At 43.8% G+C, this 18,737-nt stretch overlaps 1 protein-coding gene across 1 annotated transcript in view; it reads right to left on the bottom strand.

Moving 5' to 3' along the window:
- The window catches only part of Cog4 (component of oligomeric golgi complex 4), a 40,196-nt gene that overhangs the window by 5,903 nt on the left and 15,556 nt on the right, over positions 1 to 18,737 (bottom strand). Inside the window, exons 9-13 of the mRNA XM_051169043.1 lie at positions 17,025 to 17,158; positions 11,686 to 11,804; positions 10,960 to 11,126; positions 8,302 to 8,467; positions 1,840 to 1,902 (exon numbers count right to left, since the gene is read on the bottom strand). Coding sequence (XP_051025000.1) covers positions 1,840 to 1,902; positions 8,302 to 8,467; positions 10,960 to 11,126; positions 11,686 to 11,804; positions 17,025 to 17,158 — 649 coding nt within the window. The remainder of the gene's footprint in view (positions 1 to 1,839; positions 1,903 to 8,301; positions 8,468 to 10,959; positions 11,127 to 11,685; positions 11,805 to 17,024; positions 17,159 to 18,737) is intronic.

The following is an 18,737-nucleotide window of genomic DNA, read 5'->3' as shown; positions in this document are numbered from 1 at the left end:
TGACTCTGTAATGCAATTTTATCATTTTATGAGATTTTTTTCAAACTAACTGATTGGTATTAAGGATAAAGCTAGGAATGCAATCTGAAGCACTACAACTCAGGGGATTTAGAGGTAGATTGGTCTAGCATGTGCAAGGCCCCGAATTTAATGCCAAACAAAGCAGTCAGGCATGGTGGTACACATACCTTTATTCCCATTTAAACATTTATTGTTCAACAAACATTGTGCTGTTTGTATAATGTTTGGGAATAAACTCCTAACTTGGTCCTTGCCTCACTGTTTTCTCACAGCATCCCCAGGAACCCTATTAGCTATGAAGCATCTCCCTAGCCCCAAGGTCATACCAGTTTGACCTGGCAGCCCTTTGCCTCTGCTGCAAAGTATCTTCTTGTTAGTGTCCAACTTGGAGGCAGGACCTAACTATCCTCCCCTCTGAGAGGCTGGGTCTAGGAGTAGGAAGGAGCTGGGATCTCACTTTAATACTTCACCATGCTTGCTCTGTACTGTCATGTTTTGTTGTTTTGTTTTGGAGACAGGGTTTCTCTGTGTAGACTTGGCTGTTTTGTAGACAAGGCTGGCCTTGACCTCACAGAGGGCACCTGCCTCTGCCTCCCGAGTGCTGGGATTACAGGCGTGTGCTACCACATCCAGAGATGCTTTGTTTTCTGAGACTGTTAGCACACACTTCTCATGTATCAGGCGCTCTGTTTGGTCATGTTCATTTGGTGACAATGTTATGAGTAGAGGCCATTACCTCTGTTTTACCACTAAGGCTCAGGGAACTTAAAACAGACCTTGCTACAGCCATATAACTGGTTAGAGATCTAGTGAAGATTTGAACATCCTAGTATCTGACTTCAAGGCCCAAGAAATTCCTACTATGTTCTGCAGTTATCTGTAAAAATGACAACCAGAGGGCTTGAGAGATGGCTCAGAGGTTAAGAGCACTGATTGCTCTTCCAGATGTCCTGAGTTCAATTCCCAGAAACCACATGGTGGCTTACAACCATCTATAATGTGATCTAATGCCCTCTTCTGGTGTGCAGGCAGAGCACTGTATACATAATCAATCAATCTTTTAAAATGACAACAAGGACTGGCGAGATGGCTCAGTGGTTTAGAGGACTTTTTGCTCTTCCAGAGGACCTGGGTTCAGTTCCCAGTACCCATGCTGGGCAGTTCACAACTGCCTATAAATTCAGCTTGAAGGGATTTGATACCTCTTGCTGGTGAGAGCACCTGCACTCACATGTACGTATCTTCCTCTCTCCACATACACATAATTAAAACTAAAAAAAAATAAATCTTTTTAAAATATGTATGTGTACGTATGTGTTTCAAGGTCAATGTAAGCCTATGTGTGTATGTGCAGGCCCATGGAGGCCAGAAGAGTGTGTTAGGTGCCCAGAAGTTAAAAATCTCAGGGAGTTGTGAGTGCCTGATATGGGTGCAGGGAACCAAACTTGCGTCCTCTGGAAGAGCAATCAGTGCTCTTAGCTGTTGAGGCAGCTCTCTAGCCCCTAAAATATTTTTTTTTAAACCACGTTTATACATCATTCTCAACTGTACTTCAGGAGAGCAGGAAGGAGATCTCTAGCTCATTATACAGGACAGAGAACTAAAGGCTCAGAATGAAAGGACCTGGCCATGGTTATGCTGACTGTGCCGAAAGATATTCCAGCTCTGAGGCCGGAGCTTCCCCGCAGGTCCACAGATCCTTCGCTATGCTGCCAATCACCACTGAGCTACAAGTCACCTCAGGACAGGTGTTGAGTGCCTTTTCTTCAACGAGAGTGGCTCTGTCTACTAAAAGCTGGTAAATAATTTCCCTTGTACCTCCAGAGTCTTCTTCAGAGTTGAGATGTTTTCACTGCAGACTTCCACATTATTCAGAGTCACCTGGAAGATTATGAAAAAGGAGTGTTACTTCCTGCTCGCTGGGCTTGCTGCCCCCTCCAGCAACATCCAAAATGTCGTGTGGCTCAGAGAAGTACTATCTTTTTTTTTTTTTTTTGGTTTTTCAAGACAGGGTTTCTTTCTTTCTTTCTTTCTTTCTTTCTTTCTTTCTTTCTTTCTTTCTTTTTTTTTGGTTTTTCGAGACAGGGTCTCTCTGTGTAGCCTTGGCCATCCTGGACTCACTTTGTAGAGCAGGCTGGCCTCGAACTCACAGCGATCCGCCTGCCTCTGCCTCCCGAGTGCTGGGATTAAAGGCGTGCGCCACCACGCCCGGCGAGAAGTACTATCTTGAGTTTAGACCCAACTAAGGAAAGGCCGGACCACTGTTATTAGGCAGGATGCTCAGATCTTAGCTCAGAATGGTGAGCCAGGCTCTTGCTTTCTCCTGTTTCCAATACCAAAGCAGCAAAACCATACTACAGAAGTGACACACCAAGCCTCCATATTACTTATAGACCAAGAACAACTCAGACAAACAGGTATGTGCTGAGCCCTAGGCTCTAAGGTGGCAGACCTTGGTAAGTATTGCAAACGTATATTCAGAACTTGTGATGAGCCAGACACTGTTCTAAATACTAAAAACAAACAAGCAGCAAAACAGGCAAAACACACCCCTTTTTGGCAGGCTTTAGTGATAGAATGTGTGACTAGCAAGGGCAAAACCCTAGACTGAATTCCCAGCACCCAGCCCTGATATGTATGATTAAAAAGTCAGGTAGAGATAAAACCTATGATAAAACATAAAACAGGGATGGAGACAAATTCAAAATGAAAAGCCCATAAACTAGAGTTGGAATTAGAATCCTTTAGTCCCTACTATAGGTTAAGGGCTCCTTCTTTCATGACTCACCTGTATCTGAGACTAGATGCAGGGGGAAAGAAAGCAATCATAAAATAGTATGTGAGCTGGGTGGTAGTGGCACCTGCCTTTAATCTCAGCACTTGGGAGGCAGAGGCAGGTGGAACTGCTGTGAGTTCAAGGCCAGCCTGGTCTACAAAGTGAGTCCAAGACAGCGAAGGCTACACAGAGAAACCCTGTCACAAGAAACCAACCCCCCAAAAAAGAAGTATCTGGATTAGAGACGCCTAAGTAGTTAAGAGAGCTCCCTGCACAAGCATGAGGCCTAGAGCTGTACGCCAGCACACACACGCCTATAACCACAGCTCCAAGGGCTTCAGAACCCTCTTCTGGACTCTGAAAGGCACCCACACTCTTCCTTCCCATATGCATGTCATCTCACACAGATACACACATACACAAGTAAATCTTAAAAAAAAAAAAATGGAGGAGTAGAGGGATGTGCTCAGTTGGTAGTGCTTACAGAGCATACATAAAGCCCAGAGTTTGACTCCCAACACTGCATAAACCAGACACGACAGGGCTCACACATAAATCCAGTACTTTGGAGGTGTGCTGATTTGGATAGGTATGGCCTGCACAGACTCCTGTTTGAATGCTTGGCCCATAGGCAGTGCCACTATTAGGAGGTGTGGCCTGTTAAAGGAAGTGTGTCACTGTGGAAATGGGCTTTGAGGTCTCCTAAACTCAAGTTACACCCAGGGTGGCACAGTTTCCTTCTATTGCCTGCAGATCAAATTATAGAACTATTAGCTCCTCCTCCAGCACTATGTCTGCCTGCACACTGCCATGCTTTCCACCATGATGACAATGGACTAAACCTCTGAGACTGTAAACCAGCTCCATTTAAATGTTTTCCTTTGCACGGCACGGTGGTGCACGCCTTTAATCCCAGCACTTGGAAGGCAGAGGCAGGCAGCTCGCTATGAGTTAGAGGCTGGGTTGGTCTACAAAGTGAGTCTAGGACAGCCAAGGCTATACAGAGAAACCCTGTCTCAAAAAACAACAACAAAAAGTTTTCCTTTGTAAGAGTTGCCATGGTCACGGTGTCTTTTCACAGCAATGAAACACTAAAACAGAAGACGTTGGTGCCAGGAACTAGGGTATTGCTGTGATAGGCCTGACCATGCTTTTGTTTGGAGGAATGTAGATTTTGGGATTTTGGATTAGGAATGCAGTGGAATGCTTTACATGGAGCTAGTAGCCGAAGCTGGCCTTGAGCTCTGGATTCTGCCTCTACTTTGCTGAGATTACAGAAGTGTGCTACCACATCTGTAAACAAATGCCATACAAGCAGCTATGGCCTGGACTACTAGTACAGAGGCTATTGGTGGTACAATTCAAGTATTTGGGAGAATCTCACTGCCTCTGGCTGTTTAGTGGGTGGCATGGCCCAGGAGAACTGGGCAGGAAGTAGCCATGACTGAGGAACTTAAGGGTTTTAGGCTAAAAGGAGATTTCCAGATCCGCAGAGGTTTGGGTTGGTAAGTCTGCTGTCTTTGGAGTACCTCTTGTTGGCATCATGCAGTCACTACTGAAGACTCACACTACTGACAATGCTGCTTAGGCCACTCCAAACGGGGTTGGTTAAGGGAACTAAGGCCATAACACAGGTCTGTTAACAACGAATGCTTCCAGAGAAACGGCTACACTATTATGACAGCTGAAGGGTAAAGGTCACAACACAGGTTTTTTTTCAGGCATGTTAGGGCACTAAGAATAACTGTCCTGAGAGGAAAATGGATTTGGGCTCAAATGGTATTGATTTTCAGTTTCTCTTGGACTGACAATCCTTGCGAACATGAATTTACTGGGCTTATCCTCTGCTCATGGCAAACAGAATGTCAGTAGAGTTGGAGCATTCATTTTGACAGGAAATGAATCAAAATCTTGCACAAATCGGCTTTGCGGGGCTAGAGAGGTGGTTCAATCATTAAAGGTTCACAACCAAAATGTCAAAATATGCTTTGTAGTGGTAGAGATGACATTTTTGGGTATTTGGAACAAGGAAAACTAGAAATCTGTCAGCAAGTATTTAGCACCACCTTCCTTGTGCTTTATCATGTGAGTCTTCTAACAGCAGAACTGTTGGCCTATGGTGGTAGCCCACACCTTTAACCCCAGCTTTTCAGAGCCAGAGGCATTTGGTCCTCTAAGAGTTCGAGGCCAGCCGAGAGTCAGTTCTGGGATAGCCAAGACTACATACAGAAACTCTGTTTTAGCCCCTTCCCCCTAAATAAAACAAAACAACCAAACAAAACCCAAACCAACCCCCCACCCCCAAATGAAACCATCTAAGTGGGAGGTTCTCACAGAGGAAGGAATGGGAGCAAAGGCCCTCACTGGCCACCCCTGAGGGTGTGAAAAGGCAAGTGGTGGAATCAGAGTTTTTTTTTCAAGACGGTGCTTCTCTGGGTAGCCTTGGCTGTTCTGGACGTGCTCTGTAGTCCAGGCTGGCCTCGAACTCACAGAGATCCGCCTGCCTCTGCCTCCCTGAGTGCTGGGATTACACGTATGTGCCACCACGCCCTGCTGGGATAAAGAACTAGAAATGTAGTCCAGTTAGGTTTAAAAGGCCAAACAAGAGACCAACCATGTTTATGGCCTGTGCCAGTAATCTAGCAGCCCAGAGGCTGAGGAATGCAGGTATAAAATTTAAGGCCTGCCTGGGCTACGGAGAAGCTCGGAAGCCTGAGTGAGTTGGTGAAATCGGGAGACACATCTTAGTGGCAGAGTGCCTGCCTGGCATGTGTGAAGCCTTAGACTCAATTTCCAGCACAGAAAACACATCAACAAACAAGCAAACAAAAACCAAGTAAAACAAACAGATGCTCACTCAAAGACATGGAGCTCATGTGGTAAGCCCCAGAAGCTAGTCAGTTTCTGAGCCCAGAAATTAAAGAATGAATATAAGTTCTGTGAAAAAAAGAAACAATGCAAACAAAGCAAAGCAAAGCAAGGCCAAAAAAAATTTTTTTTTCTGGGCACTTTGGCAAAGTTCTCATAAGTAAACATTTCTTTCTTTCGTTTTTTTCTTTTTCTTTTAAGATTTATTTATTTAGCCGGGCGTAGTGGCGCACGCCTTTAATCCCAGCACTCGGGAGGCAGAGGCAGGCGGATCGCTGTGAGTTCGAGGCCAGCCTGCTCTACAAAGTGAGTCCAGGATGGCCAAGGCTACACAGAGAAACCCTGTCTCGAAAAACCAAAAAAAAAAAAAAAAAGAGATTTATTTATTTATAACATATACAGCATTCTGCCTACATGTATGCCTGTACACCAGAAGAGGGCGCCAGATCTCATCATAGATGGTCATGAGCCACCATGTATTTGCTGGGAAATTGAACTCAGGACTCTGGAAGAACAGACAGTGCTCTTAACCACTGAGGCATCTCTCCAGCTCAAGTAAACATTTCTTACAGTTTCTTTTTTTAAGTAAAAAAAATTATTTGTTTGTGTATGTATGGTGTGTGGGTCCATGTGCCATGGCATAAGTGTGGAGGTCAGAGGACAACTGAGTGGGGTTGGAGTTGGTTCTCTCCTCCCACCTTTATGTGGGTCCCAAGGATCCTTTTAGTTTGTTTGTTTGAGACAGGGTTTCACTATGTAGTTCTGGCTGGCCTGGAACTCTCTGTAGACCAAGCTGGCCTTGAGGTTACAATGCTGGTATTAAAGGTGGGTACTACTATGCCCGGCCTCTTTTCCCTTTAAAATAGACAGTCTTATGTTTGAACCTCCCAAGTGCTGGGATTATAGATGTACACTACCAGGTCTAGGTCGCTCCACTTTTTGGACAACACCCATAATATCCCAGATAGATGGAACTCATACCACAGAATGTATTTTCTTTTCTTTTTTTTTGAGACAAAGTCTGTAATCTCACCACCCAGGGGGCAGAGGCAGGTGGATCACTGTGAGTTCAAGGCCAGCCTGGTCTACAAAGTGAGTCCAGGACAGCCAAGGCTACACACAGAGACCCTGTCTTGGAAAAAATAAGTAGAGACAAAGTAACCTTGACTGGCCTGGAACTATGTAGACTGGGCTGGGCTTGAACTCACAGAGCTCTGTTTGCCTCTGCCTCTGTCTCCTGAGTAGTGGGATTAAAGGTATGAACCACTATACCTGTCTCAAGGGAAAATATTTTCAATGTCAGGAAGAAGACAGGGTAGCTAAAATAACCATGTTGGATCTGTCTGTTGACTAGTTAGTGTGATTTTGTTGTACAGGATAAAGTTTTAGCTAATGTCTCTGAGACCAAGACCCTGAATCTGACAGAAGCAGAGCACTAGAAAATGCATGGACACTATCTATCTATCTATCTATCTATCTATCTATCTATCTATCTATCTATCAATTTATTTATCTATTTTCCAATCCATCCATGGATTGTTGACTTGAGAGCTCAGGTTTGGATGTTTCCTTCAGCCTCTAGCCTCAGGCACCAAACTCAAATCTAGTGGATGTGGAGGACAGAACACGAAGGATTTATGACAGTGCTGTTCCCATATTGATGTCAGCTCAGCATGGTCTAGTGCACATGGAGGACAGAACAGAGGATCTATGACAGTGCTGCTCCCAATCATTCGAGTCAGCATGTGCCAGAGAGACTGGGTTATGAGCTTCAGATTCTTTCTTGTGTTCTTTGATATGTTACAAACTGGCTGCTACCCTGTATAAATCTTTTCATCCTCTCAGGCTTCTCTTTGCTAGTTACCATACAATGGGAAGACTCACCACTTCATTATGGCCCTCGTTTATTCTGTGTGGCTAAATACCCAGCTCCCACCCTCCTTGAGATCCCCTGGCTAACAGTGCAGGATAACCTTGAAGTCATGATGCACCTTTCCCAGCTTCCCAGGTACTGAGGTTACAGTCATGCTCCAAAGAAGTTAGTAGAAAAGCAGTCTTGGGAGGGATGAAGGACTGGTATCCATCTAGTCTGTGGGCCTTTGCTCAGAAAAGCAGTGTAGAAGGCTGGCACAGATGTTAGAGTTGTTTTTTAGGTAGATGCATATGCTGTGGAGCCCCTTAACAGCTTGTAAGAGGAGCCCTCTGAACAACACTGAGAAGTAAGGAATCTAGGCTTTTTTTTGGAGTGGGTAAAGTCCATACTTTGCCTCAGGGTGCTCAGAGCAGGTTCTTAGGGAAGAAGTGGTTTCAGAACCTAGACGAACTATTCTTAAAGGTGTTTTCCTTTTTCATTAAGTTCTAAAGGGAAAGTCTTCACCTTGCGGCGTTTTATAATGTGGCTAAGAGGTTATAGTATAACCTCTCAAGGGGCTAGGAATGTGGCTCAGTTGGTAGAGTACACCATGCTGAGCACTGCTAACAGGGCACACGCCTGTAATCCCAGCACTCCAAAGACTGAAGTTAAGTCCCTTAATTACATAGCAACTTCAAGATCAGCTTTGGCTGTAAAACCTTTTTCAAAATGGCAATAACCCTTAAGAAAAACTGACCCAGCTGCCAGCCTGATGGCCACCTACCAGGAAGGACAGCTTGGCTTCATCAGTGCTCTCGATGCCTTTTGTGTCAAACTTGCCTTGCTGGAGGCTGCTGTGCATGATGTTCACGGCACTTGTCACCCCACGCTGGATGTCCTGTAAGGTGGTGGCTGGGAAGCCCATCCGCAGCTTATTACATAGAACATCCCTGTGGGGCAGAATGGCATATGCAGAGTGATAGCATTCAACCTGGCTTACAGGACAGCAAGAACAGAGAACCCACTACCCTGACTCCACAGTACCAGCTGCTGATTTGAGGCGGAGACCTTAGGAGCCAGGACAGAACAGCAAGCAGTACTTGCTCAAAGGTACTAAGAATATATAAAGGAGATTGGTTCTTTCTTTCTTTCTTTCTTTTTTGAGACAAGGTTTCTCGATGTAACCTTGGCTGTCCTGGACTCGCTTTGTAGACCAGGCTGGCCTCAAACTCACAGAGATCCACCTGCCTCTGCATCCTGAGTGCTGGAATTAAAGGCATGTGCCACCATGCCTGGCTGGGTTAAAAAAAATAATACTTTATGGGGGCTGGAGAGATAGCTCAGTGGTTAAGAGCACCACCTGCTCTTCCAGAGGTCCTGAGTTCAATTCCCAGCAACCACATGGTGGCTCACAACCATCTGTGATGGGATCTGATGCCCTCTTCTGGCGTGCAGGTGTACATGCAGATAAAGCACTCATATACACAAAATAAATAATAAATCTTTAAAAAAATTTTATTTATTTTTATTTTATCTGCATTGTGGGTTTGCCTGCATGTATGTCTGTGGGTGTCAGATCTTGGAGTTACGAACAGTTGGGTGCTGCTAATTGAACCTGGTTCCGCTAGAAGAACAGTCAGTCCTTTTAACTGCTAAGCCATCTCTCCAGAACCTTGGTTATTTCTTTTTATAGAATACAATACAAGGGAAAAAAAGGTCAGTCATCATCTATCAAACAGCAAAGCTGGAAAAGAGGGTGGAATGGACCTCACTCTTCTTCAGTAACTACACTGTCCATGATGGTCCTGCAATGTTACTGTGGTTTTAGCTAATGTTCACTTCTTCATCAGATTTCACTTACTACCACTGAGCTTCAAAGAGGAGACACAGCCAGGTGCAGTGATGTACACCCTTAATCCCAGCACTCGAGGAGGCAGAGGTAGGCAAATTTCTGTGAGTTCAAGGCTGGCCTGGTCTACAGAGTGAGTCCAGGATAGACAAGGCTACACAGAATCACAATATAGCTTAGTAAAAAGCAGTACCATGTAGGAGCTAAAAACACATTTTGAGTCAAATCAGTACAAGCTTCCTTGTTCGACTTTTTTTGTTTTGTTTTTTGAGATAGGGTTTCTCTGGGTAGCCCTGGCTGTTCTGGACTTGCTTTGTAGATCAAGGTGGTCTCGAACTCACAGCCTGCCTCTGACTCCAGAGTGCTGGGATTAAAGGCATATGCCACAATGCCTGGCTTCTCTGTTCTACTTTTTAAGAGGTCTGTGACCCATGACAGAGGATACAATCACCAGTTCTACATTTACAAAACCGAAGGCAGTTCGTATATCTTTTTTTTTGAGACAGAGTTTCTCTGTGTAGCTCTGGCTGTCCTGGAACTCAGTTTGTAGACCAAGCTGGCCTTGAACTCACAGAGATGCACCCGTGTCTGCCTCCCAAGTGCTGGGATTAGAGACGTGCACCACCACGCCCAGCCCTATATAATTTTTAAAGATATTTACTTACTTTGTATAAGGGAACACATGCTACAGCATATCTGTGGAGGTGACGGAACAACTTGCAGGAGTTGGTTCACCTTCCACACCATGTGGGCTCTGGACATTAAACAGGTCTTAGGCTCAGCCGCAAGTATTGTTACCTGCTGAACCATCTCATCTGCCCTACATCAAGATTTCTACGCAAAGAAACCAAAAAACCCCCACAAACATGAGGAGGGGGTTGATGGCGCACACCTTTAATCCCAGTACTCAGGAGGCAGAGGCAGTCAGACCTCTGAGTTCAAGGCCAGCCTGGTCTACACAGTGAGTTCCAGAACAGCCCTTGTTCCACAGAGAAACCCTGTCTTGAAAATCCAAAAAACAATGAAGTAGGGGTAATGTTGGTATAGTGTTTGGATTGTAGAAATGGAAACTATCAATGTCTTTGTAATTACTGTTTTGTCTAAACCATATGCTTTTCTTTTGAGTCTGAGGATAATGACACCTTCAGCGTACTTTATTGAGTTAGGTCAAGTGTCAGAAGTTTGACACTCAAGGTAGCTGACTGATGGACAGTTTCCTTGAGCTAAGGATGCCATATTAGGAACAGGATAATGCATGCATGCATGCATACACACACACACACACACACACACACACACACACACGCGCGCGCGCGCGCGCGCGCGCACACACACACAACTGGGTTTCTCTGAGTTCTTGGCTGTCCTGGAACTCACTCTGTAGTCCAGGCTGGCCTCGAAGTCAGAGATCCATCTGGCTCTGCCTTCCTAAGTATTGGAATCAAAGGCATGCACCATCATGCCCAGCTAGCTGAATCTTGTTTAGAACTGAATATGACCCATAAAGAAAAAAGGAAAGAAACAGATAAGACCAAGGAATCAAATACAACTAGAATGTTTATGCCTGAAAAGCAGAAAGGAAGTCAACAGTACCTGAAGTCAGCTTCCAGCTCTCTGGTGGCAAGGTTGATCATGGCACAGAGACAGTCGATGTTAGAGCTGGACAGAGCCCGCCCAATGCACTTTTTAACAATGTAGAAGACATCATCCACCATGCTGGATGTCAACTGACCCTTCTCATAGGTATCCAGAGCTACAGCCTATCAAAAGGCAAAGTCCTCAGTGAGTATCCCAGCTCTGCGCATTCTAGATGGTTCTGGTTATACTAGACCTGTCTCTGTTCTATTTCCTACACATCATCCATGTTGGTCATAGCTCGACAAAAAAACAAAACAAAACAAAACAAAAGCTCACTTCTCTAATCACTACATTAGAAAACTTAGTATTTGGGGCCTTTGCTTAGGCAACAATCATTACCTAGGATGTCAGACATAGGAGAGGCCCTACCCATATATCAGACATAGGAGAGGCCCTACCCATATATCAGACATAGGAGAGGCCCTACCCCATATATCTGCAGGGAGGAGGGGAATAAGAAGGCTCCATGGGGGCTGAGCTGTTCTTCTGTAGTCTTTGAGAAAGACCCAACTGGGAATGTGAAGAGCATGGCAGCTCCAGAGATATCTGCTTACACACTGCATCCAAAAGTACTCTCAAAGCAGGACCAAGAAATATGACAGACAGGTCTCAACCATTGCCTTCAGCCTGGCTTCTTGGACAGGAAGCCCCATTTGCAAGAGATGAATCCTAATGTCCTACCTTATTGACAGTCTCCCTCATGAAGTACTCCTCCATGGTAATATAGTAGCCAATTAGTTCCTGCATGGTACAGCTCAATAGGCAGTTATTGAGGAGTTTGTCCAGGCACTTCTGGTGCTCTAGGGGACAGTCAAGAAAGGAACATTCACTTTTCTCCCTCAAGATAAACAGAGCAGTGTTTTTCATTTTTAAATTTCCCTTCTAGTCTTTGTTCCAAAGAGATGCATATTTTCCATGATTTAAATCACAGCGACAGTACTTTTCTACATACTTTTTGTTTAGCATAATTATTTTTAAATACTTATTTGATTATTTACTTATGTATATGTGTGTGTCTGTTTGTATATCTGCATGTAAATATCTGCAGATGCCAGAAGAGAGCATCCTCTGAAGCTGGAGTTTCAAGTGGTTGTGAGCTGCCCAACTTGGGCCTTAGGAACCAAACTCTGGACCTCTGAAGTGTCTGCAAGCACTCTTGCCCACTGAACTACCTCTTTGGCCCCTTAATTATTACTATTTTCCCCTTGGGATACTAGGATGGAACCCAGGGCCTTGTATTCACTAGATGAACGCTCCACCTCTGAGTTAAATCCTGTCCCAGCTTACTTATTTTTGATGCTCCTGTCTCAGCCTCCCATATCCTGGAATTAGGCCACTATATCCAGCATCATTGGATATTTTGTCAGAGAATTTACATTATCCTTTTTATCTATCTATCTATCTATCTATCTATCTATCTATCTATCTATCTATCTAGGTTTTCAAGACAGCGTTTCTCTGTGTAGTCCTGGCTGTCCTAGAACTCGATTTGTAGATCAGGCTGGCCCCCAATGCACAGAGATCTGCCTGCCTCTGCATCCAGAGTGCTGGGATTAAGCTGTGCTCCACCACGCCTGGCCCAGCTATATCTTGAACCAGTTTGTCTGGAACTCACAGAGATCTATCAGCGTCAGCTCCTGAGTGATGGAATTAGAGGTGTGAGCCACCATGTACAATTTTAGACATGGGATCATTTGTCTTTCTTTTATTTATTTTTTAGATAGGGTCTCTCTGTGTAGCCTGGAACTTGCTTTGTAGACCAGTCTGTCCTTGAATTCAGGGACCTATCTGTCTCTGCCTTCTGAGTGTTGGGATCAAAGGTGTGTATCTCCTTGGCTAACAGCTGGGTTCTTTTTTTTTTTTTAAACAACTGGAAATCATAATAATTGAAGATAATAGTGAACATTAAAAAAAGATTTACTTTTATTTTGTGTATATGAGTGTTTTGCCCGTATATAAATGCGGCATAAGCATGCCCTTTGCTCATGGAGGCCAGAAGACAGCACCTCTTCCCTTGTACTGGAGTCACAGGTGGTTATAAGCAGTCACATGGGCACCAGAAACAACCCAGGTCTAGAGCTCTTAATCACTGACCTACTTCTCCCACAGCGGACCATTTTATACAAATAATTTAATTCCTTTTCATTTGTTCTCCAAGATTACATAGAAGTCAAATGATACATGTTTCTAGGGCAAAGGCCAAAATATATTTGATATAAAGCACTTCATCTTCTATATCAGTACTGTCTAGCTGTTCAACAGGAAGATCCGTGATGGTGGAAATTTAAAAATATTTTATTCAAGCCGGGGTTGGTGGTGCACACCTTTAATCCCAGCACTTGGGAGGCAGAGGCAGGAGGATCACTGTGAGTTTGAGGCCAGCCCGGTCTACAAAGCGAGTCCAGGAAAGCCAAGGTTACACAGAGAAGCCAAAAAAAAATTTTTTTTAAGTTCACTATTACTGTGTTGTGTGTTAATAATGTGTGAGTGTGGGCTATATATGCCATAGTGCTCTGTGAGTGTGGGCTACACATGCCACAGTGTTCTTGTGGATGTCAAAGGACAGCTTTTAGGGAGACAGTTCTTTCTCTAGGGACTGAACTCAGGTCATGAGGCTTGTACAGCATGCACTTTCATGTCTGAGCCACCTTGCCAGACAAGGACATGTTTTATAATCATGCTGTCCAATATGATAGTCAAAAGCCATGGCACGGCTGGGGAAATGACTCAGTGGGTAAAGCGTCTGCCATGACGGCACATTCATTCAATTCTAGCACTCAGGAGACAGAGGCAGGGAGATCTCTGTAAATTCCAAGTTCACCTGGTCTACACAGTGAGTTCCAGGCCAGCCAGGGTTACACAGTGAGACCCTGTCTCAAAACAAAACTAAAACCAAGCCGGGGAGTGTGGTTGTAATCCCATCCTGGGAGATGGAAACAGGGAACCCTGATAACAAACTGGCTAGCCGATGTAAGGCTCAGCAAGAGACCCTGCTTTAATATGTAAGGTGGAGAGCAACTCAATAAGACATCCAATATGAACTTTAGGCTTTCACCCACATGTGAACATACAGGCACGTGCACCCACCACATGCATCCATAGCACGTGAACATATATGCAAGTAACATGTATGCAAAAAAAAAAAGCCATGGCAGATTTTTCCCATTAATGAAGTCTTGCTGTATATATAAAACCCAGAGTAGACTCAAACTTGTGGTGGATCTTCTGACTCAGCCAAATGTTGCGGGATGGGGTGATTCAAGGCTTTCTTTGAGGCTCTGATGCATGGAGAAGGAACATAGCTTGGCAGAGCCAGTAATAGCCTAGAGCCAGGGCCTTGGGAGATATTCCCTGAGGCCCTGATGTATGAAACCAGGAATATGCTTGGCAGAGCTGGTAATGGCCTGAGGCCTGGGCCTTGGGGGAGCTATGGCTTTGTGTCCTGAGAGCCCAACTCTTCAAGGCCACTGTGTACTTGCTCTTTAATGTTCTTGAGATACCCTGTGTTCCACTAGTGCAATATTGTTTGATTAGCTTCCTGTTGACTTTGTCCCATTGTATAATAGTTTCTGCTCAAATAGTCCCATTTCTCCCTGAAAATAGTACCTAAGATTCTGTACTTCTTAATAAGCTTGGCCTAAGACATACTTTATGTAAGATCTCCTACCCAACCTGTTCTGTCTTCTTTATATCTGATCCTTGGATCTTCCTTCTTAGGACCCTAGCACTAAAGAATGACTTGCTGGTCCAGGTCTGCCAAATACTGGCATCATCAGAGTGTGCCATCATGCCCAACTCCATGGCAACTCTTGAGACTTCAAATGTGGCTAAGGACCAAGGGACTCAATTTAAAATTTTTAACTTTAAATTTATGTGTTTATTTTTAAAGACAGGGTTTCCCTGTGTAGTCCTGCACTCACTCTATAGACCAGCTGGCCTTGGATTCAGAGATGTAACTGCATCTGCCTCCAGTGCTGGGATTAAAGGCATATACCACCATGTCCACTTTAACTTTAATTAAATTTTAATTTCAGAGGGCTGGAGAGATGACTCGGCGGTTAAGGGCACTAGCTGCTCTTCCAGAGGTCCTGAGTTCAATTCCCATCAACCACATGGTGGCTTACAGCCAACTTTGTTGAGATCTGACTCCTACTTTTGTTGCGTATGAAGATAGAGTGCTCATATACATAAAATACATGAATAAATAAATAAAGATTTATTTAAAAAAAAAAGGTTTATTTAGTATGTATACAACACCTTGCCTGTATGTGTGCCTGCTTGCCACAGACAGCACTAGTTCTTACTATGGGTGGTTATGAGACACGTGTGATGCTGGGAATTGAACTCAGGACCTCTGGAAGCATAGCCAGTGCTCTTAACCTCTGAGCCATCTCTTCAGCCCGAATACCTAAATCTTAAAAAAAAAAAAAAAAAAAAAAAAGACTAGGTAAATTAGTTACTCAGATGTGACCTATATAAATAGGTCAGAACAGTGGTGGTTGTTATCGACATCGCTAAGTACTCTGGATAAATATGTAATTCCCTTTGAACAGATGCCATATTTGTTGGCATAAGTCACAAAAAAGTCAAATTCTACATGGGTCTCTGCAGGACCCTGCAGATACCCCACATGAATTCAATCATTACTCTTTTGGGACAGGGTCTCTACTATGAAGATCAGGTTTCACTATGGGCTCAAGTAATGCTCCTACCTCAGTCTTCTTAGTAGTTAGGACTCCACAGACATGCATCGATATATCTGGTATGTACATGTATATGCATGTAACAAAATCTACTTGGAATTTGGAATGAGATGAGACCAGCCTGGGTAACATATCAGATATACTTCAAAACAAGAAAACCTGAAGAGTTTATATACAAATGAAATTAGACCATCTCTTTCAAAAATTTTATTTAATGGGTCAGAATTTTTTTATTATTATTTTAATTGCCTGGTGCCTACAAACACTAGAAGAGGGTGCTGGATCCCCTGAAACTGGCATTAGAGGCAGTTGTGAGCTTCCATATCGGTGCTGGGAACTGAACCTGGTTCTCTGCAAGACTAGCCATTGCTCTTAACTCTGGGACTATGCCCAGCTTTTTTTTTTTCTTCCTTTCTCATAGCTACATAACTCAGAGCAGGGGCCAGAGGCATATGCTTCCATGTCCTGTTTGTATTATACAGTAAGTTTACTGAGGTATAGTTTCTAGTCCACAGAATCCATCATTATATGTATACAATCCAATGATCTTTAGCAATTTATTTGTGCAACAATGGCTACTCTCCAGTTTCAGAATAGTTGTCATTTAAAAGTTCACTGTGTAAACAGGTCTTCTGTATTATTTAAACACACACACATTTACTAACTATAAACCAGAGCTGGCATAGAGAAAAGTGTAAGGAAAGAAAGGACACCAGCTTTCTCACCTTTTTTTTTTTTTAAATTTACTTATTACGTATACAGCGCTCTGTCTGCATATGCACCTGCAGTCCAGAAGAGGGCATCATATCATCACATTATAGATGGTTGTGAGCCACCATGTGGTTGCTGGGAATTGAATTCACGACCTTTGGAAGAGCAGCCAGTGCTCTTAACCTCTGAGCCATCTCTCCAGCCCCATTCTTCACCTTTATATAATGTATTTAGGGGGCTGGAAGACAGCTCAGAGGTTAAGAGAACTTGGGGTTGTTCTGAGGTCCTGAGTTCAATTCCCAGCAAACACATGGTGGCTTATAACCACCATATTGAGACCTAGTGCCCTTTTCTGACCTGTTGGCTCACATGCAGGCATAGCACTGTATACATAACCAATCAATCAATCAATCAATCTAACATATTTAGAAGCCTCTCAATTTCAGTCCAATTCTAAAATGTACCACACTGAACATTTCCACTAAGAGCCAATTCATCTACACACTCAGACATTTCCTTAGCAAGAAGTCTGACTATGACAAGACAGTGCCAGCAGCCTATGCCAGTCCTCCCCCCCCCCCCCCGAACATCAGAAGTATATTTTACCTTGCTTTACATCTTCTGAAGCCATGGAGTCCCCCACTTCAAAATCTGCGCTGATCCTTTTCCTGAGGAAGCGTAAGTACAGCTCACTGCGAGCATTCATCAGGGTAACCTCAGTCAGGACAGGGTCCAGCTCCCTGAGACACAGAGCATAGGGAATAAGAATACATTATCTCTATGAACAGAAGGGCTACAAGGTAAAAACAGACTCCCTGACCCTAACCCCAAGGGTAGTTCTGCCTGATGGCTGTGCTGCCCTGCTCATTACAGAGACAGCTACCAACCAGGGTCTCTCTATTTAGTTCTGGCTATCCTGGAACTCACTATGCAGACCAAGCTGGCCTCAAATTCAGAGATTCACTTGCTTCTGCCTCCCGAGTGCTGGGATTAAAGGTATGTGCTACTATACCCAGCTTCAACTACATTTTCAACTTGCCAGTACCTGAGTCATTTACCTTCAATATGAAAATTACCGATGCTTATGTGAAAGAAAATATGCTCTCCCCAATCTCAAATTGAGCCATGAGATTTAGGACACACCACCAAACAATGTCCTAGTCATCTATCTCAGTGAACAGCCGAACAATCCTGAGAAAACAAACTTGACTTGAACTTCCTAATTTCACAACTCACTACAGGGCTGGGAGATGGCTCACTAGTTAAGAGTGCTTGTTGCACAAAATAAAGGCCTGAGTTGGAATTCACAGCACCTGTGGTTTTTTTGTTTTTTAAAGGCTGAGTGGTGTTAGTGCATGCCTTTACTTCTAGCACTTAGGAGGAAGCGGCAGGTGGATCTTTGTAGGTTCAAGGCCAGCCTGGTCTACATAATAAGTTCCAGGACAGCCAAGGCTACATAGAGAAACTGTCTCCAAAAAAAAAAAAAAAAGTTAAAAGAAAAAAAAGGCAGGCATGGCCACATGTCTGTAACCCAGCATAAAGAGAGCTCCTTGGGAGCTCATCGGCCAACCAGGCTACCTGAAACAGCAAGCTTCAAGTCTTTTGTTTGTTTGTGTTTTGTTTTTGTTTTTTAATTTATTTATTATGTATACAGTACTCTGCTTGCAGGCCAGAAGAGGGCACCAGATCTCATTATAAATGGTTGTGAGCCACCATGTGGTAGCTGGGAATTGAACTCAGGAACTTTGGAAGAGCAGTCAGTGCTCTTAACCTCTGAGCCATCTCTCCAGCCCTTGTTTTTGGTTTTTGAGAGAGGGTTTTTCTTGTAGTCTTGGCTGTCCTGTACTCAATTTGGAGACCAGGCTGGCCTCAAACTCACAGAGATTCACCACGCCCGGCCTGAGAATGACTCTTTAATAATCCCCTCATATTTATCTTATTTCAAACTAATACTTTGCATGTACTTTCCTTGTGCTATCTGGGACACTCTTCCTTGTACTCCAACTCACTCTTTAGTCTCAGGCCTAAGAATTCCTGAAACTTGTCCATATGTGGTTATATCTTATTACATGCTCTCTTGTGCCCTATCCTTCATATACACCTCAGTGGTCACCAGCATGTATTCTAGAACTAAGCTGCTTAGATTCTGTTTCTGGCTATTATGTTGGTCAAGTCATTTAGCCTTTCTAGGCTTTAGTTTGTTCATCTGAAAATAGTTAGATTAAATTAGTGATGTACAACTGATTTTGCTCCCCCAGGGGACTATAGTGGATAGAGACAAGGATACTGCTATTCATCTCATAGTGTACAGGATTGTTC

This window comes from Acomys russatus, chromosome 26, assembly GCF_903995435.1.
Source record: "Acomys russatus chromosome 26, mAcoRus1.1, whole genome shotgun sequence".
Classification (NCBI taxonomy): Eukaryota; Metazoa; Chordata; class Mammalia; order Rodentia; family Muridae; genus Acomys; species Acomys russatus.
This window is presented reverse-complemented; position numbering and strand designations above follow the sequence as displayed.